Source organism: Vidua macroura, chromosome 18 (assembly GCF_024509145.1).
Source record: "Vidua macroura isolate BioBank_ID:100142 chromosome 18, ASM2450914v1, whole genome shotgun sequence".
Classification (NCBI taxonomy): domain Eukaryota; kingdom Metazoa; phylum Chordata; class Aves; order Passeriformes; family Viduidae; genus Vidua; species Vidua macroura.
Genome location: NC_071588.1, coordinates 14,050,879 through 14,074,392, shown reverse-complemented (window position 1 = coordinate 14,074,392; position 23,514 = coordinate 14,050,879). Strand labels below are relative to the sequence as shown.

The window sequence follows — 23,514 nt, the reverse complement described above, 5'->3', positions numbered from 1 at the left end:
GTGGTTTTTGGTACCTGCATCTCCTGGTGCTGGTCTCTTGGTCACTGCAGGACATTCTCCATGTAGTGCTGGAATGAAACACCCTGTCTTAGAGGTGGATATGGAAGAATTGCTGCTGAATTCACTTCTTCTTTGCCTTCCAGGCCATGGGGAAGGATTTGATGATGTTGTCATCCAGGGAGATTTAGATGAACTGAAGTTTGTGGCATTTTATACCAAGTAAGTGTTTCCCTTGTCCTTATTCCTACACAGGTATTCATCTGAGATTACTCTGCTAGGCTGGAAAATAGTTTTGCCAGAGCTTCTGTCAGTCAGTTTTGTTCACCTCTGCACACTGAGCTTGTGGAACAAGCTCATACAAGGCCCTGGAGAAATGACGTTCTAATTGTACAACAAGTTAAAATGGTCTTTGGACCTGGTGTCTCTGCCCTTTGCCCTCATAAACTCTGTGAGCAGGTGATGGCTTCTACTGGCAATTCCTATCAAATATTTCCTTCCCATCTAATCACCATGGTAATGATTTATGACCAATGCTGGACAGAGTGCTCAAGCATCACTGTTTCTGCTTCTGGTTTGACAAACTGAGCTCAAAAAACTCTTCTATCTATCACAAGCTGTGAAGGTTCTAAGGAACTTGAGAGCTTTGTCACTGCTGTAGTGAAACCCAGCTGTCCCCCAGGTTGGGACCCTACCTGGGCACGCATTCTTGAAATGTGTTGGCAGCTGGGATGTGTTGTCTCAGCTGTTCTGGAGCTATGCTGGCTGTTTAGACTGTAAAGTCAGTGCACCATGAATTTATCTCAAAAATATTTGCTGCTGTTTATTCTTCCGTTTCCTTTGTTCATCCCAGTCTGAAACCAGTGGCCACAGAACATTCTCATTCTGGCACCAGAGGGGTTTCTCCAAGTGCTTTCTGATATTAAGGATAAGGAGAGGGAAACCAGGGAAGCAAAGGGCTTCCCAGCTCAGCCGTCAAACCACTTGGCAGCAGCATCCAGGCAGGGATCAGGAGGGAGCTCAGGACAGAAGCCAGCTCCTGCTCTGCAGATGTCATCTCACTGCCCCTCTGTCCCATCTCCAATGTACCCCATGCCTTCTCCCTCACTGAGGGTGGCCCACTTGCCCACGTTGCTCAGAATGGAGCCTGGCTGTTGGATGTGTGCATTGGGCTTGAAGAAGTATGGGCCTCAGTGCATCACCCTGGGGTTCCCCAGTGCTCACCCTCCTCTCCCTGGTACCTGCACACCTTGGGTAAACACCTGCTGCAGGGATGGGGCTCCAACTAGCACCCAGGGACCTTTGCACACTGGATACAGCTCAGAGTGTGCTGGAACCTTGGTCAAAATTGCCTAAAGGGGTGGGTTTGTGCCAAGGCACCACCTGTGCTGGGGACAGCTGCTCTGGGGATGTTCCCCTCCTGCAGCCTTTCCACATGAGAGCCTTTTATCTCTTTATCCAAACCCTAATTTGAAAGGAAACATCAGGTTGCTTTAATTAAACATCTGAGGAGGCTGTTCAAAGGGAATGCCCTGAGCAAGGTACATATTCCCTGCTCCGTGCCAGGGCCCCACACTCCATGTACCATGGTGGCTGCAAGGGACAGGGTTTCCAGGGGACCTGGGTTTGGTGGGCAGACCTGGAGGTCCCTGCTGAGTGCTGTGTTGTTCTGCCACCCAGGAGGGTCTCCCGGAGCTGGTGTGTGGGTACCAGGATGGCATTCCATGCTGAGAGCTGGAGGTACTGGGAAGCACTGGATGGTGGGGGTCAGACAATGTGTCCCCCACTGCTTGGCTCCCTGTCTGTGAGAGGCCACTGGAGCATTTCTTTCTTTTTTGGTGGTGGTTCTTTTAATTGGTGCTAATGCTCTTGGACTGAGGACAGTCCCAAGCTGACCATTTCCTCCTGCTTCCTTCTGCTGTGCCCACCCTGTGTTTGGACTCTTCTCCTCCTGGTCCTCCTTAGTTGTTGCAGGAACCACTGGTGGTTCCCGCTCCTACAGCCTGTCCTCAGTGTTAGCTTTCACAATAAGGCTTCTTCTGCCCCAGAGTTTGAAGAGGAAAGCAGTTTTGTCAGAGCTGTATAGAGGCCAATAAAAGGCCCTGTGCTGGGAGGTGTAGGGGACAGCACTGCAGATGTCCCCATGGGACACTGCCTTGACAACAGACTGATGTCCTCCTGCCCCTAAGATCTTGGAGACCAGGGAATTGCTGGAATTGCTGTGGTTGTCTTCTTCATGGTTCCCCTCCTCTGTTACGCTGAACACTGCAGAGGAAGGGAAGACCATGTAGACACATCCACTGTGCTTCCCTCTTCCCTCAGTCTTCACAAAGACTTCTGATTGCTCCAAATCCCAGGTTCAGGATGGGAATTCTTGTTGCCTTTGAAGACCTTTTGAAAAAGAGGGATTCCTCCTGGCTTCCTCCATCTGTCTGACAAAGTGTTCAAAAGCCGTTGCTGCTGCAGGGTGCTCCAGCTCACCAGCACCCCATGAACTATTTTGCAAAAGGAGCAGCTACCCTATGTCCTGCTGACAGAAAAGTTTGGGCTGCATCCGCCTTCCTGGCTGGCCCCTTTGGGCACTGTCTGGGTTTGAGGCTGAGCCAGTGGGCAGCTGGTGGCAGTACATCTTCTGGTTCCCTTGTACACCTTGGTTATTCATTGCTTGGAGCAGCGCATCTCCCCCTGGTTTGGATGGATAGGTCTCTCCAACCACTTTGTGTTTCCCAGCTGGGAGCTGGCTCTGCTCAGGAAACTGCCCTCCTTTATTTGCCATGAGCTTATTTAGGAATGGGAGTTTTTTGAAACAGTCTCTGATGGAGCTGCCCCATGGCTTTGTAGACAGATGTGAGAGATGGCTTTAATTCCCATGGCTGCACAGGGCTGAAGTGTCCTCTGAAACATGGCTTTTTCTCTCCTTGTCCTGGGAATTAGGCACATATCCCTCCCTCCCCACCCCAGCTGCTCTTTGCTCTGTTGATCCCAGAGCTCTTTGGCAGTCGATTTAAGAGCAGATCTTGGTTTAGTGGGTGCTTCTACTTTTCAGTTTATTCAACAATATCACCAGAGTTTAAAATCTTAACCACACATCTTCCCTGATCTCACATTGTGCATTCAGTTACCTCTTCATGAGTCAGGCTTTGAAGGTTTACGCTTGCGTTGACCTCGGCAAACCCCAAATGAGAACTGCCCTTCTTGTTTGCCTGTGACCTTTAGCCAAGGCTCCTCCAGCAGTTTTATGTCCTCTTCCTTCTGCTTCATTTGTTTTCCACTCAACCTTTGAGGCTGCATTGGGATCCTGCTAGGGGAACAGTCAGCCAACCTGGACATCCCATATACATGGGGATTTCTTGCTGGGGCTGTGGGACTTGGGTTGGACACCCCAGCTGTCCCAGTGCCCATGGAGCAGCTCAGAGCGGGGCATTCTGCCTGTTTGGAGGTGGGGATCAGGAGGGGGATGTGGAGCATCCCAACTGACTGTTCCACAGAGAAATCCTGACCACCTGCCTCTCCACTCCCTTAGCACAGGGCAGCAGTGCAGGGATCACAGCTGGGCATCCTTCGTGTTGTCCACATTTTTATCCACCATCAGATCTTCCTTTGGTGGTGTTTTCCCACAGATGCCAGGGTGCCAGAGCTGTCTCCATCACCCAGGCACCCTAGTGATGCTCACGACATCATCGTCAACATTGGTGGGACCAGTAGGGCCTGCTATGACACTCTGCACCCTCTTCCGATCCTTTTTTCAGCCACCTTGTTCCAGTGGTGCTCATATCTTGGGATCAGGCCTGGCTCTGGAGTGGGTGCTCCTCTTTGCCTCCTTCTTCTCTCCATCATGGTGGGTTTTGGGTGGTGGAGCTGTGGCCATCCAGGCTGCCCTAACTGCTCTGCTCTGCCCGGCCCTAGGAGTGACGAGGTGGTGGCTGTGGCCAGCATGAACTATGACCCAATTGTCTCCAAGGTGGCTGAGGTCCTGGCTGCTGGCAGGACCATCCGGAAGCGCGATGTAGAGTAAGTAGACAGACAGTGGGAAGTGGCAGTGCCAGGGCAGGGGCTAAGCACAGCTGTGGGGTGCTGGGCAAAGCTGAGCCTTTCACACTGATCTGTCTCCATACCCCTCTTGCATCTCCCTTCCTGTTCTGCTTCCTCCATCCCCCCTGTGCTGTCTCCCAGCTGCTTCCAGGTTTGGCATCCCCCACACACACCTGGTGTTTGTCTTAAACACCAGGACCCAAATCCTTGCACAAACAGAATGGGATGGGGATACTCTTTGCCTTTGGGCACTTGCACATCATCAAAGAAGCAATGCCTGATTCTGGGGTGCATCTGGGCACCCAGACAGTCAAGGAGACCTGCAGAGAGGGACTGGGTGTGTAGCCTGTGCATAACCCCCTATGCACAACCCAGCCCAGAGAGCTGGTGGTGCCAGGATGCTGGCGTGTTGTGTCTCAGCCTCCAATTCCTTGGAGCAGAGCTCATAGGCAAAGGGCATTTTTCTCCCTTCACTTTGTTTTTAAGACCATGCAGAGGAAAGAGCGTAGCTTTGTGCTGAGGGTGGGTGCTGGAAGGCAAATGCCAGGAAGGTGATAACAGCTGGGAAGAAGCCTTTAGAGTGGGAATCAGAGCTGCTGAGGAAATGTGGGTCTCTGTCCCAGGGGTGTTTCCACATCTGGAATAAAACCAGATCTTTTCAAAAGCTCAGGGAGAGGAGCAGTCCCAACCCCCAGGCAGCTCTGTCTCTCAGACTCCCTGGGCATCCCTGGGATGGGGAGCAGGTCATGGCCCCCCTCAGCTGAGACAGGGTTTATAAAATGACAGAATAGTTTGGGTTGGAAGGGACATTAAGGCCCATCCAATTCCACCCCCTGCCTCCTTCCCCCCCACTATCCCAGATTGCTTCAAGCCCCATCCAGCCTGGTCTTGGACACTTCAGGGATGGGGCAGCCAGAGATTCTCTGGGCAGCCTGTGCCAGGGTCTCACCACCCTCAAAGGGAAGAATTTCTTGTGCCATCACCCCAGTACATTGGGAAATGGTTGCTGGTGTCCCACTTTGTGGCTGGGAGGGAGGTGGTATCTTGTGGGCATTCCAGGGGCAGGGACGAGCTCCTGGCCCTGTGGTGGGGCTCAGGGGTTGGAGGAAGCCAGATTAAACCTGAATGTCTTTTCTCTCTTTATCTCCTGCTGCTTTCACAACTTCAGGCTGTTTGTCCGTCATGGCAAGTACGTTTGGTTTGGGGTCCTGAGTGTGCTGGATGTGAGGGAGGAAGGCAGGAGGGACAGCTGCCCCCCTGACTGGGCCATACCCCTAATTCCTATGTGGGACACTGGCTTCATGGGGGGTGTCCTTGTTTTTCATCTCCCTCACATGGGGGGCAGTGCTGGGTGGTAGGGCTGGGGCTGCCAGGAGCCACATCAGGCACAGTTCCTGTTGGCTGGGACCTTGCTTGGCTGGGGTTTGGTGGCTTTCCATGGATTTTCAGCTGAAGGGCTGCTTTTAAGTATAAATAAACAAAATGTTTGAACTAAGTTTTACACAGAATCGAGGACCTGCAGGTGACTTTTTGGACAGTTTAGTGACAGGTTAGTGAGGGCAGAGGAGGCAGCTGGTTGGTGGGATGCACACCAAGTACTGGACTAACACCAAGGCAGAACTAACAGCATTTGCCTGTGTATGTTGAGAAACCCCTCACAGCACTGTGGTTTTTCTGTCTTTTAGAACTGGAGACATGTCCTGGCTAACAGGGAAAGGCACCTAAAGCCACGGATGGCTGAGCTCTCCTGATGCTGCACTCACCGTGGGGAGATGGGACAGCAGCTTCATGGCCCGGTGGGAACCCCATGGTTCAGCCATTTCCCTTTGAGACCTCTATGAACCTGGCATTGTGTCCTGACCTTCCCAGGAGGATCTCACACAGCTCCTCTGCCCCTGCGCCTGCTGGGCTGGGGCTGGGGCTCTGCTGTTGCAATTGCTGTGGAATGCTGGAAAAGCAGCCCACAGAGAGAGTGAGGTTTGGCACTGCCAGCGGGCATGGGCGCCATATGGCTCTGGATGCTGCCATCGGGCTGAGGGTCCCCAGGCAGGTCTGCCCCACGCATGCCCCTCACTCCCATAAGCAGCATGAGGGCCTTTGGTTGCTCCTGTGCTTTCATGCATGATGCTCCTTTCCAATTTCTCTTTGCTCCCAGCAGAGCTCCAATGTGCATCCCTGCAGAGCCTGACATCCACTCCCTTCCTGCATGGCTGCAGCACTTGCCACAGCTCTCCCTGTGCCCACCCAGCCCAGGGGGCATTTGGGTGGGCCAGGAGATTACACTGGGTGATCTCTGTTCAGCTGGTGCTTGCGTTGTCCAGGCTGGTCCTGTGCAGCCCCACCAGCAGAGCTGGTTCCCTGTCCATGCTGAGGGCTCTGGAGCTCATCAGTCCCCCTCCCAGCATCTCCTGTCCTGGAGCAGCCAAGGGGCTGGGTTTCGTTCCCTGTCTCCTGGGGCTCGGTTTGGGCTGGGGCGCTGGCAGCTCTTGGCCCGTTCCTGGACTGCATTGCAGGGGTATCTGAGAGCTGTGGTGGCTCAGCTGCAGCCCTGGACTGGGTGGCCACCCTTCCAGCCAGACTTGGGATATGTCTCCTTAATGCTCTCATGGGATCAGTGCTGTTGCTGAGGTGCTACTCGAGGAAAAGTAGCTGGGGGAGCACTTCTGGCTGTCCATTCTCTGGCACTTGTCTGGTGTAGTGACAAAGCTGTATTTCCCAGCCCACCATGCTAGTGCTCTGCTGTCCTGTTTCTGGCCCCATGCTGAAGAAGAGCCATATCTCCAGCTCAGGAGTGGACCTGGCCAGCCACAGCCCAGTGTCCATCAGCCCAGCAGAGTGGGGATTGAGGGTCCCCCTTGGAGAGACTCCAGTGCTGTGTTCTGGGGTGACTCCTTCCCCAGCAGCCAGTGTTTTACCCTGAGTCCCAAACAAGAAGATTTATATTTTTAATTTGATTCACCCCCTATGAATTAAAGCAATACTGTTCTTGAGGTCTGGGTCATTTCTGATTCCTTCCAAGACCTTGGGTCACCTCTGAACGTTGGCCACATTATTCAAGAACCTTTTCTCTGGAGACTTCCCACCTGTGTCCAGCTCACCTGTATTTCCAGTATTTCAGATCTTGGCTGGGTAGAAATGCACCAGTGTCTATCACATCTCTGGTTGGTCTCTCCTGGTTTCACTGCAAAGCTTTTCCCAGACGGAATGACCAGGAGGGATGGTAGCAGGATGTGCACTATCCAGCACACATCCTGTGATGAACAGGGACCATTGTGTGTCTGCTGGATCCACAAAGCAATGGGAACTTGCAAGACAAATGTCAGTGTTTCTGTCCACAGGTCCTCCTCTGAGGGCAGGGGTGGCTGGGACTGCTCAGCTTCTGGTGCCCCAGGCAGGGCTCTTACAGAGTGGCTTAGGGCCATGGGCACTGCCCAGGTGGAGGCAGCTGCCCAGGTGTTGCCTCAGCTCTGCCCACTACCCACAAAGATCTGGCTTTATATCCCGTGTCCTGCTGGTGGGATAGTTGGACTCAGCTTTGGCAGCTCGCCAGGGGACCCAGCTGTAGTGCCGGGGGACTCTGGGGCACCACAGGGTGGCATTCCCTGCGGCTGTGTGTTTTCCCCAAGCTCTCTGTCATGTTCTCCATGCTGGGTGAGACTGGGAGCTCCCCCACCACAGCTTTGCTACACTGGAGACACACTGGCAGAGTGCTTTGTTTTTCAGGAAGATGCTTTTTGACCTCCTTTGCCTATGATGAGGCTTCATCCAGTATTGTGCATGAGCTGCATAAAATGGGCATCACCCCCATGTTCACAGGGTTGAAGACCATTCAGGGGCTGAGGAAGGACCTTCTGTCCCAGTCTACAGCTGCAGAGGGGGTAACAAGTCCCATTTCCTGCTTTTTACAGAGGAGTTATTTCAACCGGGGCTGGTAATATCACCCGTGACATCAGAAATCTCAGTCACCACTGTAGCTTTCCTTGGGACATGTGCCAGGTCACAGGCAGGGCTGGCTCAGATGGGTATTGCTTCTCTGCGCAGGTGTGGGGTGCTGTTGAACCTGGGACCCCTTATCCAGTGCCTTGGCAAATGCTTCCTGGTGACGAGTCTGTCCTGGAACTGGGCAAGGCTGGGTTGTGTTCTCTGCCACCTTTCAGGCACATCTTGCAACCTCTCATGCCGGGACAGAAAGTTTCCATCTCTTCTTAAGAAACTACCTGTTCTCATGAGGAATGAGAGCCCAGCTGGGGCACATGAAGTAACCCCCAGCTGCTCTGCCCCACGTCAGTTACCTCCACCAGACAGCCCAGGTATCATCTTGGTTGCTCACCTTGCCTGCCCATGCAGACTTGATGCCTCCAGATCCTGAGCTCTCCATGAGCTCCTGCACCTCAGATTCTGGGCTGTGCCTGTCACCCTGCCCATGTCTTACATGTGTGCTGACAGGACTTGAGGGACAGCTGGGACTTTGCCTCTGCCCCATGCAGGTAAGACCCCATCTGGAGAACTGCATCCAGCTCTAGGGTACCAGCACAGGAAGGACCTGGAGCTGCTGGAACAAGTCCAGAGGAGGCCACAGAGATCCTCTGAAGACTGGAGCCCCTCTGCTCTGGAGCCAGGCTGGGAGAGCTGAGGGTGTTCACTTGGAGAAGAGAAGGCTCCAGGGACAACTCAGAGCCCCTTGCAGGGCCTAAAGGGGCTCCAGGAGAGCTGGAGAGGGACTTGGGACAAGGGATGGAGGGACAGGACAAGGGCAGGTTGGGATGTTGGGAAGAAGATGGGATATAGTGGAGAAATTCTTCCCTGTGAGGGTGGTGAGGGCCTGGCACAGGGTGCTCAGAGCAGCTGTGGCTGCCCCTGGATCCCTGGACATGTCCAAGGCCAGGATGGACGAGGCTTGGAGTACCCTGGGATAGTGGAAGATGTCCGTGCACATGGCAGGAGGTGGGATGAGATGAGCTTTGAGGCCTCTTGCAACCCAAACCATTCTGTGATCCTACAACTTCAGCCAATCAGGTACTGGTTGAACCATGCTTTCAGCCCCAGATAGTTTGGTTTTGGCAGCATTTGGCAGTGAGCTCTGCAATTTCATTTTAGCTTTATTCAGGAAAAGAAACATCTCTTTCTTTGGTTTCTTGAGTTCCTTGACAGTTCCTGGCCCTTAAGGACCTCACTTATAGCACTTGCTCTCACTGTTTGAAGCAGCTTCTCTGACACACCTTATGGGGTGCTTTGGAGACTGAAGATCGTGAGGTGGGACCAGATCTGTTGGGTAGAACTGATTCACACATATAGAGTGTGTCCAGAGAAGGCAACAGTGCTGTGGAAGGGGCTGGAGCCCCAGGAGAGGCTGAGGGAGCTGGAAAGGGGCTCAGCCTGGAGAAAAGGAGGCTCAGGGGGGGACCTTGTGGCTCTGCACAACTCCTGACAGGAGGGGACAGCCAGGGGGGTCAGACTCTGCTGCCAGGGAACAGGGACAGGAGAGGGAACAGCCTCAGGCTGGGCCAGGGGAGGTTCAGGTTGGATATTCGGGAATATTTCTTCATGGAAAGGTTTGTCCAGCTCTTATACAGGCTTCCCAGGGCAGTGATGGAGTCCCCATCCCTGGAAGTGTTCAAAAAATGTGTAGATGTAGCAGTCGGGGACATGGTTTAGTGGTGACCTTGGCAGTGCTGGGCTAATGATTTGACCTGATGATCTTAGAGGGGTTTTCCCACCTTAATGATTCTGTGATTTTAAACTTGAAGTTCCTGAAGAACCTTTCCCTCCCATTCACCTCCGGCTCAGCCACCCCCTAACACATCATCCCCCACTACCCTCCCCAGCACCCCTGAGCCTGGATGGGGCTTGAGGAACTCACAGTGATGGGTAAATGCTCCATGAACCTGGAGGCCTTGAAGAAGCATTTCAGGTGAAGAGCACCATCCTCTCATGAGGCATCCTTGTCTGTCAGGGGTCTTTGAGCAATATTTGTGTTGCTGCAAGTCACAGTGACGGGTACAAGCTGCTGTCACCCCCTAAAGATGCTCTTGAGGGGAGATGCTCTGTAACTTGTGACTTCCTTGCAACTCCACCTTGTGATTCCTGTGTGGGCTTGGTGTTCCAAGGTGGGAATTCTCCTTCCTCAGATCCCCCTTCCAGGTCAGCAACGCTGTCTCCAGGGAACCAATGGCCGCGTGGCCCTGCGCATTAGCCTGGCCTGTCATCTCCTTGATTCCCTCCTGGCTAATCCGGGCTGAGCCAGGCTGGGGTGAGCAGGACTCAGCTGCTGTCCATGGCTGTACCCACCCCGCTGCCCCCCAGCCTGCGCCGAGGCTTGGTGGCTTTCAGTGGCTCCCTCTTCATCAACAACAAGACGTGGGATAGTGGCACTGCCTACACCTACCAGCCAGGTATGGGCAGAGGGGCTCTGCGTGGGGGGCTTGGGAACAGGGGCTGTCCATCCCCATGACCCTGCTCAGCACATCACCAAAGCACCTGGGTGCCTCTGAGGCAGCAGCACCCAAAGGGTCCCTGAACCCACCTACCAGGGAGGGGAGCAAAAATAAGAACATTTGCTGCAATCAGCTGCTTGTAGGACCCAGGGTCTGTTGCTCCCCTCCACAAGCTGTGAGGGGGGTCCCTCTGGGCAGGGGGACCCCGGGGTTGGTGAGCAGCCTGCCCATCCCTGCCTGTCCTGCCTAGCTCACAAGGTGCTGTCCAGCCTGTCCCTCCAAGTGATGCTCTACTTCAATGTCTACTACTTCCCAGTCTGGTGCCTGGCTGAGGGGATTATGCTGCACCTGAAGGTATCATCCCATGGGGCACGTATGGATGGGAGGAACTGCTCCTGCCAAGTCTGCCTGGGCTTGGGTGGGGGACAAAGTGGGCAGGGGACAGAGGAGCCTCTTCAGAATTAATGGATCCCCCAAATGCCCTGACCCCCACGAGAAAAAATTGCTCATCTCTGTCTGCTAGAGATGGAAATCATGAACTTTCCAGGCAGGAATGGTTAAAATGGGGGGGAAGAGTAGGCAGAGCTGGGCACCAGCATGGTGAGAGCTGGCAGAGCATGAAGAGCTGGGTATGGGGAGGAGGGCACAGGGAAAAGGAAACTGGGCATGGACAGCTGGATTTGGACAAGGCTGTGCCCCCATAACAGTACCACCTGCTGCCTTGGCACTATCAGTTCCTGCTGGTAACAGCCTTCCTCATCCTCTCGCTGGCTGAGGGCTCCCGCCTCTACTTGGGCTACCTGGGGAACCTCCAGGAGAAGGTAAGCACTGCCTACCCTGGCCTCTGTACTCAGAGAGGATCAGCCCAGCTGGGGGAACTCAATGTCCCCTCACTTAGGACCCATGTGCCCCTCACTGTCCTTTCTCTGGAGGTCTACCTGGAGCTGTCCTAGAAGAGAATCAAGGGTGAAGACATGACCTGGAGAGAGGGAATGAAGGGGACCCATTTGCCCACCTGCTCTGTCTCTCCACTGGGGGGGGGATTGACAGCATCTGACCACAACTCAATGGAGCAGGGACATCCCTGGTCCCCGGGTGCGGAGGCCAGCAAAGGCTGATGCAGGAAGCTCCAGGGGCACAGAGGGTCCCCCCAGCCCACCACTGCCTCCTTGCTCTATCTCAGCAGGTTCTGATCCTGCAGGTGCCTGAGCTGGCTGGGTTCCTGCTCCTCTCCTTCCTGATCCAGCTGCCCCTCCTGCTCTTCCTGCTGATGGACAGGCAGGTCATCCACCTACCGCTGGAGGTGTCCGTGCACAGCTTGTTCCTAGCCTTCCTCCTCCCCGAGATCGTGGCTGCCTTCCTGGCACTGAGGACCACGACCAAGCAGCTGGCGGCACAGTTCTACCTGCGGCAGTTCCAGGAGGGTGGGAGGGGCCAGCTGGAGCCAGGGGGCACAGGGGGACAGGCAGCCGAGATGGGATGATGCTGCATGACTCCACCCCACACAGCTGGTCCTGGCAAGGAGCATTAAACAGTGCTTGAACCCACAGACACTGTTTCTGCGCTTTGTGGAGACCCCAGAACAGCACCCAGGCACAGCCCAGCTGATCCCAGCCTTGCACCAGCTAGCACAGCCTGGGAAAACTGGGAGTGAGGGGTTAGCACCTCTGAAATGTTCCAGCTCAGCCCAGAGCTGTGCCTATCCTTGCTGAGCATCAGCCCTGGCAGGAGGCAGGAATTGAGGTGCAGGAGCCACTGCATACCCCTAGGAAGTACCAGCCCAGGGCTGGAACTTTAAACTTGGCTCCTAAACCCTCCCTGAGCTTCCCAGGGAGCTTCTGAGAATCCAAGTGGTCCACATGAAGCCATCCCAGCTGGACGCATGCAGGGTGCCACGAGGTGCAAGAGCAGCACTCCACAACCTTATAGTTCCTCCAGGGCTAGAGACAGAGCAAAACCTCCTCCCGCTTCCAGAACAGCTTTATTCCATTGCATCCCCGTTTTTCAAGGGAAATCAAGGCCCATGATTATTGGAACATGGAGAAACACAAAATGCTTTAAGACTCTTGTGCCAGCACTCTGGGGCAGCTCCGTGGGCAGCTCTGCTTCGGCACCGGCTGTCAGTGCTGGGAACTGCCCCTGGGATGGCTTTGTGCTCCAGGAGCCAAGAACTGCTGCTGCTGCCAGTGCTTCTCCAGGAAAGGCAGACTCTAACCCCAGCAGTGCCCACCTGGGTCAGGACTGGCCCACGTCCACCAGGGCTCCAGCCGTGTCCCCATCATATCTACCTGCAGGTGGCTCTGGAGGGAAGGGTGTTTGTGGTGGAGCATTCCCAATGCCCCTAAGCTGTGGCCTCAGGCTTACCTTTAGGGGGTCTTGCCTGCAAAATGAACAGGGACACCAGTATACAACAGGCATGGAGGCAGCTCAGGTGGCCCTTGGCTACTCTGCTTGGTTCCATGCAACCAGATTCACTGTCCAGGACCCCCACTCCACTCTGGAGTCGAGATCAGGCATTAGAAAAGTTCCCCCCCCCCCCCCCATAGGATGGTGCAGCTTTGGGACAGTTCACCAGGAGATGGGGGATCTCAGTCCTCAGAGACTTGGCCAGACAAAGCTGGAAATGACCTGAGGCAGGGCTGCCAGCTCTCGTGGTCTGTAGGGGCCTCCCTGTGACTCCCTGATTCACCAGGGCAGTGAATTCCCACATGGAATCATGCTTGGCACATAAACCTGTCAGTGAACCATAGAACAGGATGTGCCCTGAAGAGATGGTTCCTCTCTGCACGGAGTCCCAACAGATGCTATGCTTCCCTTTGGAAGAGGGTGAAAAGCATAGAGCTGGGTCAGTTTTCCAGGTAAGGTCTCCATGGCAACCCACTGATGGATGTTTTGACAGTAGCTGAGGTCATGGTGCAACTTTCCCTGACTCCCAGCACCAGCTGAATCCCTCTCCCAGTTCAGACTGGCAACCAAGCCCGAAAGTTGAAAACTAAGAGCTGCTCCACCAGATTTTTTCCTTGATCTTGGGAACTGAGTTTTAACCAAAGGGCAGAAAACCATTAAATCCAAAATGATTCATTTCAAAACCTCCTCTCTCCCATGTGGCCCTACCCTTACCTCCTCAAACTTCTCCTTCCAATAAAGGTCAGCCTTTGCATCCAGGTAGAGCAGAACCAAGTCACAGACCATTGTAGCCTGGAGACAGACAAACACTGAAGATGGGAAACTTCCCACAGGGATGCCTGGCCTTCCATCCTGGCTCCCACTGAACCCTGCAGCCAGCTGTGAGCATTTGCTGGGGCAGCTAGTGAGCCAGTCCTGCCTCCAGCCAGCTCCACTGGCTCCTCTCTGACCCAACCCGGTCCCAGGAGCTGCACAGGAGGTCAGACAGGATCCCCAGGCTGCAATGGATGGACAGGGAGGGCTGTTCCAGCACTTTTACAGTCATATATGGACTGGGATGAGCATGTCAGGGAGGAAAGGGGGGGCAGGTGGGGGACCTCCCTGTTACTCTGCTGGAAGGGAAGAGCCAGAGAAGGGCTCTACAAGGGGCTGCCCCACCATAGTGACAGGACACTGCATCCCTTCAGAATCAGAGGAGAAGCAGAGAGGAGCTGCTCTCTCCTGCCAGCAGCATCCGAGTGATGCTCTGTCCCAAGATCCACACAAAAACCTGACCTCCATGAGATGTGACCCAGACAGCACTCAGGATCCCAATCCAGTGGTGTCATTACTAATGGTGAGAGGGAGACCTGAGCTGACACCCTGCCAGACCATCTCCCCTCTGTGCTGGCTGCCACTAAGAAACCTTGTGCCCAGGCAGGCAGGGAAACAAATGAGAAGTGGCAAACCCCAAGCCACAGATCGAAGGAGGAAAGCGTATCTGGAATACTCACGGCACCAAAGAAGGCGATGCTGGTGCCAAAGCTCACAGCAGTAGGAACAATGCTGAACTTCCCAGCCTGGTGAGAAACAGTGGAGGGGTAAGAGAGATGGTGAACAGCGGTCAGAGAGGTGAGAAGGTTGTGGGCTGAGTCTTGCGGGGCAGCATGCTCAAAGTCAGGAGGAGACTGGAAGGACCCAGGGATATATTTCCCCATGCTGATTTGTAGGAACTGCTGTTGTGCTGACTCCAACCCCCCTGGTTGTCAAAGAAGGGACTGAGGTGCCTGATGACCTGGAAGCAGCAGAGGTTACTGTGACCCACCTGCTCCTGCAGGCACAGAAGGAACTTCCCTCTTGCTGCAGCTGGCACCCATGGAACCACATCCCAGCAAACACAACCCTGATGTGATGTGTCCATCCCTTCACTAATGAGTCTGGTGGTTTTGCTTCTGGCTGTTCTCTCCACAGCTCCTGGACCTGCTCTTTCAGCCTAGAAGTGGTGCATCCTGTCCTGCACTGTGTACTTCACCTTCTTCAGGTACAAAGGGCACTGCTAAGCATGAAAGACCAGCTGTGGACATCTCTCAGTGTGGGAAATGCTCTCAGCACAGGCTCCCTCTTTGGAAAGCTAAGCACTCAGTCTGTGAGTGATGCTGCACAGAGTAGCATCAACAATAATGGAAACATGGAATAGTTTGGGTTGGAAGAGACCTGAAAGCTTATCTCATTCCACCCTCTACCATGGGCAGGGACACCTTCCACTACCCCAGTGTGCTCCAAGCCCCATCCTGCGTGGCCTTGGACACTTCCAGGGATGGGGCAGTCACAGCTTCTGTGGGCAACCTGTGCCCACATCACCCTCACAGGGAAGCATTTCTTCCCAATATCCCATCCCTAAGAAGCCATTCCCTGTGTCCTGTCCCTCCATCCCTTGTCCCCAGTCCCTCTCCAGCTCTCCTGGAGCCCCTTTAGGCCCTGCAAGGGGCTCTGAGCTCTCCCTGGAGCCTTCTCCTCTCCAGGGGAGCACCCCCAGCTCTCCCAGCCTGGCTCCAGAGCAGAGGGGCTCCAGCCCTTGGAGCATCTCCATGGCCTCCTCTGGGCTCACTCCAGCAGCTCCAAATCCTTCTGTTGCTGGGGTCATGAGAGCAGGTGCAGCACTGCACCTGAGCAGGGTAGAGAAGCATTATCTCCCTTTACCTCCTGCCCACAGTGCTGAGGATGAATCCAAGACACAGGGCGTTTCTGGGCTCTCAGTGCACATAGCTGGGGCACATCCAGCCTTAATCACACCACACCTTGCCCCCCTGAAGGTACTTTTAAACAAGAAGGGATTAATTGTCCAGGTCCAGAAGAGTTCAGGTCGATCTTTGTCTGGGTGCTCCACCATAACACCCTCAGAGAGAGACACCTACAAGCCCAGACCAGCTCACCTTGCTTACTGAACACTTCATGGCCCCCACGTCAGACTCTCAGGGAAATCTCCCTCCTCAGGGCATTACCAAAATGTTTTTCTTCAAATTGGAGAGACCATTTTCTCCTGCTCTGCTTGGAAAGCTCTGGGAAGAGGTGAAGAGCTCACCCAAGTGGGGAGAAGTGATGGTAGCAGAAACCACGGGGGTAGAGTGGGAGCAGTGGTGTGAGGAATCAGCCCTGGGGCTGAGGAGCGCACGGTACCTGGCCATGCACGGAGAGGTCGAAGCGGATCCCATACAGCTTCAGCAGGTTCCGGTAGAGCTGCTGCTGCGAGCCCCAGTAGTAGGAGGCAGTTCTGTGGGAGACATTGGGCATGGCTCAGAAAGGCGGCTCCATGCAGGCAGGGAGGGAAGGGGGTGCCAGTGCCAAAGGATTGCTGGGCCTGTGGGCTCCTGGGTGTCCTCCAGGCTGGGAACTGGGCATAGATGACTCACTGCCACCAACAGTGGGGCATCAGCATCCCCTCAGCATGCAATCTGGGTCACTGGGAGCACAAAACTCTCAGTGTGCCCAGCTCAGGTGGGGACAGTCACAGGTCCCTGCCCTCAGGCAGGTAATGCCCTGCTCAGCTCCAAACACAAAAGAGCTACAAAGTGTGGGAATTGCCACAGCACCCCCATACTGACAGGCCCTGCCCTGAGTTACCATTTCCCAATGGCTTAAAGGTCTCTAAGATCTTTAAGTCCAAACAGTTAACCCAGCACTAACCCATGTCCCCAGGTGCCACATCTACACAGCTTTTAAATCCCTCCAGGGATCGGGACTCCACCACTTCCCTGGGCAGCTGCATCAGGGCTGGACAAACCTTTCAGTGGAAAGATTTTTTTCTAACAGCAGCTCTCTGTGTGTGGCAGTAGCTCTCTGGCCACAGAGAGCAGGCACAGACTTTCCCAGACATTTTCCCAGGGAAGGCTGTGAGAAGATCAGAGAAAGGAATGGGACACAATTCTTATCTCCACTTGTTGCACCTGTTGTTGTGCACATGTGGAATGTGCCATGGAGATTTGTCTACCAAAGAGTGTTTTCTTAATTGAACAGTGGATGATGTTTGGATTGATTGACCAGTTAGGTAAAAGCTGTATCAGACTGGCTGTAAGGGTTACTGAGTTTCTTAATAAGTATAGTACAATATAGTACAAGATGATAATAGTAAAACAATTGATCAGCCTTCTGTAATCATGGAGTCAATGCTAATTATTACCCAGCTGGGGGCCTGTGACGACAAACATGCAATCTAAACACTCCCTTAATGCAATTTCAGGCTGTTCCTTCCAATAAGGCTGCTTGTTGCCTGAGAGCAGAGCCCAACCTGCCCCGGCTGTCCCCTCCTGTCAGGAGTTGTGCAGAGCCACAAGGTCCCCCCTGAGCCTCCTTTTCTCCAGGCTGAGCCCCTTTCCAGCTGCCTCAGCCTCTCCTGGGGCTCCAGCCCCTTCCCAGCTCCGTTCTCTTCCCTGGACACGCTCCAGTCCCTCCAGGTCTCTCTTGTCAGGAGGAGCCCAGAGCTGCCAGGACTGGAGGTACCCCAGCAGTGCCAGCACAGATCAAGTGCCCTTGGCCTTCCTGCCCACCTGGGTTCACGTTCACCTTCACGTCCTTTTCTGCCTGCATCTTTCCAGCCTGGAACATTCCATGGCATTGTTCCCAAGACAGAACCTGGCACTTGACCTTGTTGAACCTCACACCACTGGCTTCAGCCCATGGATCCAGCCTGTCCAGCTCTCTCTGCAGGGCTTTCTTCCTTCCAGCTGATCCACACTCCCACCCAGCTCAGTGTCATTTGTGAACTGACTGAGGCACACTTCCTGTCCCTGCTGCTTCTTTCAGAGCATCCATCAGAACTGAAATCTCAAACAACTGCCATGTGCTGATCCCACAGGCCTGTGTGGACACTGTCCCAGCATCCTCACCTGAAATTGTACCTCATGTCCTGCAGGCTGAAGGAATACTGTGGTTGACACTGGGTAGCGGGGCGGTCCAGGTCGCAGTTCCACTCGATAAGAACTCTGATGCTTCCACCCTGCAAAACACATTTTATTCCAGGAGAAGCATGGAATCAGATTAGCCAAGTCATTAACTGTTCAGACATTCCCAGATCACATATTCCCTTAGCATTTCAGGTCAGTCCTCTGCTTTTTGCTCACATCCTTGGAGAATTTTGAATTGCCTTGTAGTTATATAAAAAACAAGTACCAGCAGTGCAAGGTCTCCAAAGTTCTCTCCAGCAGCCTCCACCATGTCACGGACACGGAACACAGGGCAGGAGGGGTTGAAGACTGGATCATATGTGCAGCTCTTGAAATAGCTGGGGTCAGTGGTTTGTAAAGTGTTGCACCTGAGACAGGAGAGAGGGGGGGCAGGGGTGTGGGAGGTCATGGAGCCCGGCTGTGGGACTGCAAAGGGGACCCTCTCATTGGATTGGGCCTACCAATGCTCCTGCATCAGTGGAGGGACCATCAGTGCCTTGCCTAAAGCCTCGGATGGAAGAGGATGGAGAAAAAACAGCCCAGAGGAATCTCATATGGAGTTATCCTCTATAGCATGTGCCATGGCCTTCCCTTCCACCTCTTTGTGCTCCTTTGTTTCTTCCCAGCACCCAGCTCTGGTCACTGCTAGGGGTAGCAGCAGGGACAGTTCATGCCATGTCTCCTCCCTGGTAAGGCAGCACAGTCAGTGTGCCTGGGACTGTGGGGCCAGTGCAGCCCTTTACTTGCCTTCTGTGAAACCACTTTGCAAGGACTAAAAGACAAAAATATTAGTTTCACTTCCACATGAGAGCTTGGGAATGGCTGGCCTTGTCCGGCTCTCCGCAGTGTGGGCAGATGGACAACTGTCCCTCTCTCTGAGGTGTCCCCATCCCACGGCTCTTAGAGCTGCACACACAGCACAGCTGAAGTGACCTGTATTTACCTCAACAACTGTCCTGCCCTAACTGCCCCAGCACCATCTGTCCTGGGTGCCACTGGTTCCATGAGTGCTTCAGCTCCTCAGCCCCATGACAGGCTCAGTGCCAAGGCTGGACCAGGCTGCATGCTCAGCCCAGCTGGGAAGTACTGTACTTACTTGGAGAAGTTAAATTTGGTGAAGTGGACAGTATTTTTTATAAAAAGAGTGAAATTCTCTGCCTCAGCCAGAAGAGGTTTCCTAGAAAACAACCACCAACAAAGTCAAGTTTTGCATAGTGGCCAAGGCCCCATTTCCCAGTCTCTCCTGCAACCCCAAGATTTTGGCTACAATGGACAGGTGCAAGAAATGCTCTTGGGTGACACCCTCTGAGTTTAACTGACCAGAAAGTCAATGCCAGAGGTCTCCCTGAGCCTGGCTGTCCCTTAGGCATGTGTGGTCAGACTCCTGGTAATACAGAGGGAAGGAGCCAAAGCTCCCAATATCTGCTGTCTCCTAATGTGTGATTACCTGGGCAGGGTGCTATTCTCCACAGGACACCAGCCATAGATCTCACAGGTGGAATGGCTGACATTGAACATCAAACATTTCCCAGTTTTTATCCCTAGAAACAAGACAATATAAGACAGGCTGAGAAAGTTGGATCACCTGGAAAGTTGATCACCTGGAGAAGACTTTGGAGAGACATTACAGCCCTTTCCAGGGCCTAAGGGGGCTCCAAGAGAGCTGGAGAGGGACTTGGGACAAGGGCCTGGCAGGACAGGACAAGGGGGAATGGCTTCCTAGTGGCAGAGGTGAGTTTAGATGGGATATTGGGAAGGAATTGTTCCCTGGAAGGGTGGGAAGGCCCTGGCAGAGGGTGCCCAGAGAAGGTGTGGCTGCCCCTGGATCCCTGGCAGTGTCCAAGGCCAGGCTGGACATCGGGGCTTGGAGCAGCCTGGGATAGTGGGAGGTGTCCCTGCCCATGGCAGGGGGTGGAACAAGCTGACCTCTTAAGTTCTTTTTTAACCCAAACCATTCTAGGATTTTTGTTTCTTTAGCAAAACACCCAGTACCATTGCCGTGAACCACAGGGTTTCCCATGGGACAATCTGCATCTTCTGTGCACATCCCGTCGAGGACAGAGGGGCTCTGGGAGGGATAGAGAGAATGCTGTCACTGCACTGCACGGCTACCTGAGGCCATGCTGTCACTCCCCCCCTTATTGCACTGCTGCTCCTGCTTCTCCAAGTGCTTCCCAAACTCTTAGAGACGAACATTCATCAGCCTCTAGCCAGTCAGAAGAGAAGCATGTCCAAAGGGCAATCCTTCCTCTCCAGAGCACTTGTGTCCTGCTGCTCAGTGGCAGAGGAAGCCTCAGGAGCTACCTCAGACCTTTCAGATGGAACTGGGAACCAGCACAGAGGGATTCAGGAGGGCCCTAATGACTGAGCCCATTAAGCACCTTGTAAAGTACCATGATGAATTCCCTGGGGACCCTAAATCCACCTTACCACAAGTTTTACAAGAGACAGGGAAAGCTTCACCCTTACTCTGGACCTACCTGATTGTCAGGAGCAGTAAAAACCTCTTATTCAAACACAGAGAGATGATCGTAGTTGGGGAAACACCACTAATACCTCCCCCAGCTATCCCAGGCCATGACAGGAGTCACCAGCTCATCAGAAATCCACTCCCCAAGCTCTGAGGGGCACAGAGGCCCAAATGCAGGAGGAATCATCAGTTATGGAGTTGGAAGTGGGGGTCTGTTCAGGCCTTCCCTGGGCTGCCCCAGGACAGCCTCAGCCATTCATTCAGGTGTAAAACCCACCATGATCTGAGAGGAGCAGCATCTTTGGGCTGGGTAGGGTCTCCCTAGGGGTCTAGAGTAATTATGGGATGCAGGAGAACATCTGGGTGCTGCACCAGGTATTTAGGAATGGATTATTTAGGGGTGGAGGAGAAGACATGGGAAGGAGGGAACTTGGTAGTCAAAAAGGAACATAAAGGGATAAAAGGATGCAAAGATTTTAGTGCATGTACAGCTGCTGAAACAGCTCGGCTCGTGTTTGATGCTGCCTCTGCCCATAGACAAACTCATCTGCCAGCACCAAGTACTCTGGTCATCAAGAATATTAAGACAGCTCAAACTCCCTGCAAAGTCAAAAGCTGCTACTGCTAAATATTCAAAGCTTTCCAAATATGAATGTCATTACAGTCCCAATGCCAGGAACTGAGGAGCTCTTGGAGACCAGCATGGGGTGTAGGCTGGGACAGGCATCCACACACACCCCAGCTCTGGAATGGAATGAAATACTCAGCTCTGTGTGTCCTTGGCTTGCACACTGCAAAGCCAGCACCTAGAGGTGCCTGTGGCTGCCTGTGAGAACCCCGAAATGCCCTACAGCACTTGTCCTCCTCCCTGTTGGGACTTTAGGGGTTCTCAGCATTTTAAAGATGGATCATTGGTGCCATTTTCCCCAACCCAAACCCAGTGTTTCTCCTCCTCTGCAGCATTTGGCCACAGCAGGAGCTGAAGGGACCATTAGGACAATTGGTGCTTGGCTTAGGTACAAAGTGCCAGCAGTGGTTCAGCTTAAAGGACATCTACTGAGCTGGATTCAGCCTGGGAGAGCTCAGCAGAGGAGCTGGCCTGACTCCAGCCTTAAAGGGAAGAGTTCTCTCAGAAAACATATATCATTAAGTGTTGGATGGCTGGAAAACCATCTAGACCTTGTGCTGTGTTCCTCCTAAAAACAGGACACTAAGATGGACACTAGTCCTGCAGCAGGGAGTTATCAAGGAAACATGACAAAGGTATCCATGGAGTGTGTGTCAAGGCATCCCCTTGTTCAAGGGCAGCAGAAAGCCTGGAATGGTCATACAGTGCTACCACACAAAGAGTTCAGAGCTGGAGAGGCCCCATGTCCTCTGTCCTGACCACCACAAACAGTTCTGGTAGAGCATATGCATACACATCTTGGCTCATGAATCTATGACAGAGCAAGTGCAGATGTGCTGGGGAGCACTATGATCCAGTGAGTAGGAGGGGAATTGGGTTTTGTGGGAATATAAATCAATTTTCCCCTTTTATCTGGTCTTCCAGGGTTCCACTGAGCAGCAAAACCACTGGCTCTATCCCACCCCTGTGAGGCGGGGCTGGGGCAGGTCCATTCACTCACCTCGGGGCAGATGCCTTGGGCTTGCTGGATTGTGGCGATGAAATGGGTCACCAGGAAAAGCACATTTTCTCCCTGGGAAGCAAGAAGGCGCTGTCAAAGGGAGGCTGACACCAGGGCGGGTCCAAGGGGACGCCCTGTGATACCATGGACTTAACAGGCACTAACGGGCTTGCCAGGGCTTTAGGAGGCCAGTGGTACCCGCGGCATCCCCTTGCCAAAATGACTAACCGTATGTGTGACCTCCCTGTCCCTGCCCGGGGCCCGGCCGTACCTGCGGGGGCCAGGTGAGATCCGCAGCGTCCCAGAGCCGCCGGCCCGCGGCCTCGGCGACCGCCGCTCCCTTCACCTTCGTGACCACGGCGACACGCGGGGCTGTGTCGCGCTCCTGGTAGCCCTTCCGCAGCAGCAGCACCCACCTGCGGAGGTGCGGGGGGCTTTGAGGGACCCTCGGCCGGGCCCGAGGGCTGGGGGGGGGGATGTCCCTAGCCCAGCGGGGAGCGGCCAGCCCAAGGGCAGGCTCCCTACCCCAGCAGGTAGCCAAGCGCGCTCAGCTGCAGCAGCCGGTGCAGCAACCCCACCCGCCGGTTCCGCGTCAGCGAGAACTTGGCAGTCTTGTAGTCGAGCAGGGACCCGCAGGGTGGGCCCGGCATGGTGGCAACGGGGGGGAAAGGCGGGCACGGGGGGGGGGGGGGGGGGGGGGGGGGGGGGGTTAGCGGCACGAAGGGCAAAGGGGGGCACGGTGAGGATAGCGGCGCCTGGAGCGAAAGGCGGCCGCGGAAGGAAAAGGCGGCCCCCAGAGCGAAGGGCGGCCGGGGAAGGGAAAGGCAGCCCCCGGCGTAAAAGGCGGCCCCCGGGCCTGCCCGCGCTCCCCGACACAGGCCGGCCCCGCCGCTCCCGCAGCCCCGCCCCTCCCCGTTGCCACAGCGGCAGCGGGCGCGGGGCAGGGGGAGCCCTCAGGCCGGGCCGGGCCCATAGCCTCGACACCGGGACGGGGGCGTCACAGCGGCCGTAACGGGATCACAGCGGCTGCGGGGCCCGCCAGGCAGCCGGGCGAGCCCCCGCCAGCCGCGGGCTCTCCCCACAAAGAGAGTCCCAGAATGGTTTGGGTTGGAAGAGACCTTAAAGCCTTCCCACTCCACCCCTGCCATGGCAGGGACACCTTCCACTGTCCCAGGCTGCTGCCAGCCCCAATGTCCAACCTGGCCTTGGGCACTGCCAGGGATCCAGGGGCAGCCACAGCTGCTCTGGGCACCCTCTGTCAGGGCCTGCCCACCCTGCCAGCGAACAATTCCTTCCCAATCTCCCATCCATCCCTGCCCTCTGGCACTGGGAAGCCATTCCCTGTGTCCTGTCCCTCCATCCCTTGTCCCCAGTCCCTCTCCAGCTCTCCTGGAGCCCCTTTAGGCCCTGCAAGGGGCTCTGAGCTCTCCCTGGAGCCTTCTCCTCTCCAGGGGAGCACCCCCAGCTCTCCCAGCCTGTGCTAAACCAGTACAGACCAGTTCCCGACCAAGGGATGGGCAAATTTTCTTTCCCACTAATGAAAATGATGTCATTCCTCTCGATGTTGGAGCAAACCAAGTTTTTCATCAAGGATACATCTAGCACCCATTCCAGCCTGCCCTGATGGA

At 54.6% G+C, this 23,514-nt stretch overlaps 3 protein-coding genes across 6 annotated transcripts in view; 2 read left to right on the top strand and 1 right to left on the bottom strand.

Moving 5' to 3' along the window:
* The window catches only part of AIFM3 (apoptosis inducing factor mitochondria associated 3), a 51,660-nt gene extending 44,641 nt beyond the window's left edge, over window positions 1-7,019 (top strand). The window contains exons 18-21 of one of the 3 annotated variants that reach the window (XR_008439808.1): window positions 144-219; window positions 3,904-4,008; window positions 5,198-5,578; window positions 5,715-7,019. Coding sequence is in view for 2 of the 3 variants with exons in the window: in XM_053993598.1 (XP_053849573.1) it covers window positions 144-219; window positions 3,904-4,008; window positions 5,198-5,218; window positions 5,715-5,754 (242 nt within the window). In the remaining variant the exon portion in view is untranslated. The remainder of the gene's footprint in view (window positions 1-143; window positions 220-3,903; window positions 4,009-5,197; window positions 5,579-5,714) is intronic. The other 2 variants (XM_053993598.1, XM_053993599.1) reach the window with 2 other exon arrangements.
* Window positions 7,020-7,108: 89 nt separating this feature from the next.
* On the top strand, window positions 7,109-12,128 carry LOC128816195 (transmembrane protein 17B-like). 2 transcript variants are annotated; one of them, XM_053993608.1, is made up of 4 exons: window positions 7,109-10,421; window positions 10,714-10,817; window positions 11,171-11,284; window positions 11,647-12,128. In XM_053993608.1, exons 1-4 carry the CDS (start codon window positions 10,304-10,306, stop codon window positions 11,944-11,946), a joined length of 636 nt encoding a protein of 211 aa, XP_053849583.1. In that variant the 5' UTR covers window positions 7,109-10,303; the 3' UTR covers window positions 11,947-12,128. The 2 variants fall into 2 exon arrangements, with proteins under 2 accessions (XP_053849583.1, XP_053849584.1); XM_053993609.1 differs by having other exon boundaries at window positions 11,650-12,126.
* A 297-nt stretch (window positions 12,129-12,425) lies between these two features.
* On the bottom strand, window positions 12,426-22,596 carry P2RX6 (purinergic receptor P2X 6). The gene is given in 14 exon segments (XM_053993606.1): window positions 12,426-13,004; window positions 13,006-13,175; window positions 13,178-13,196; window positions 13,584-13,661; window positions 14,363-14,428; window positions 16,026-16,119; window positions 17,732-17,841; window positions 18,015-18,156; window positions 18,885-18,965; window positions 19,236-19,329; window positions 19,781-19,856; window positions 21,887-21,958; window positions 22,158-22,302; window positions 22,412-22,596. Coding segments are annotated over 14 exon segments (1,371 nt in total). The 5' UTR covers window positions 22,537-22,596; the 3' UTR covers window positions 12,426-12,905.
* Window positions 22,597-23,514: the final 918 nt, after the last annotated feature.

What these genes read in the sequence shown, in the direction of transcription:
- LOC128816195 (XM_053993608.1), top strand. Translation starts at nt 10,304, where the DNA reads ATGGCTGTACCCACCCCGCTGCCCCCCAGCCTGCGCCGAGGCTTGGTG. An exon ending in TGCCTACACCTACCAGCCAG is followed by an intron (nt 10,422 to 10,713) that starts GTATGGGCAGAG and finishes TGTCCTGCCTAG; the next exon opens with CTCACAAGGTGCTGTCCAGC. An exon ending in GGATTATGCTGCACCTGAAG is followed by an intron (nt 10,818 to 11,170) that starts GTATCATCCCAT and finishes CCCCCATAACAG; the next exon opens with TACCACCTGCTGCCTTGGCA.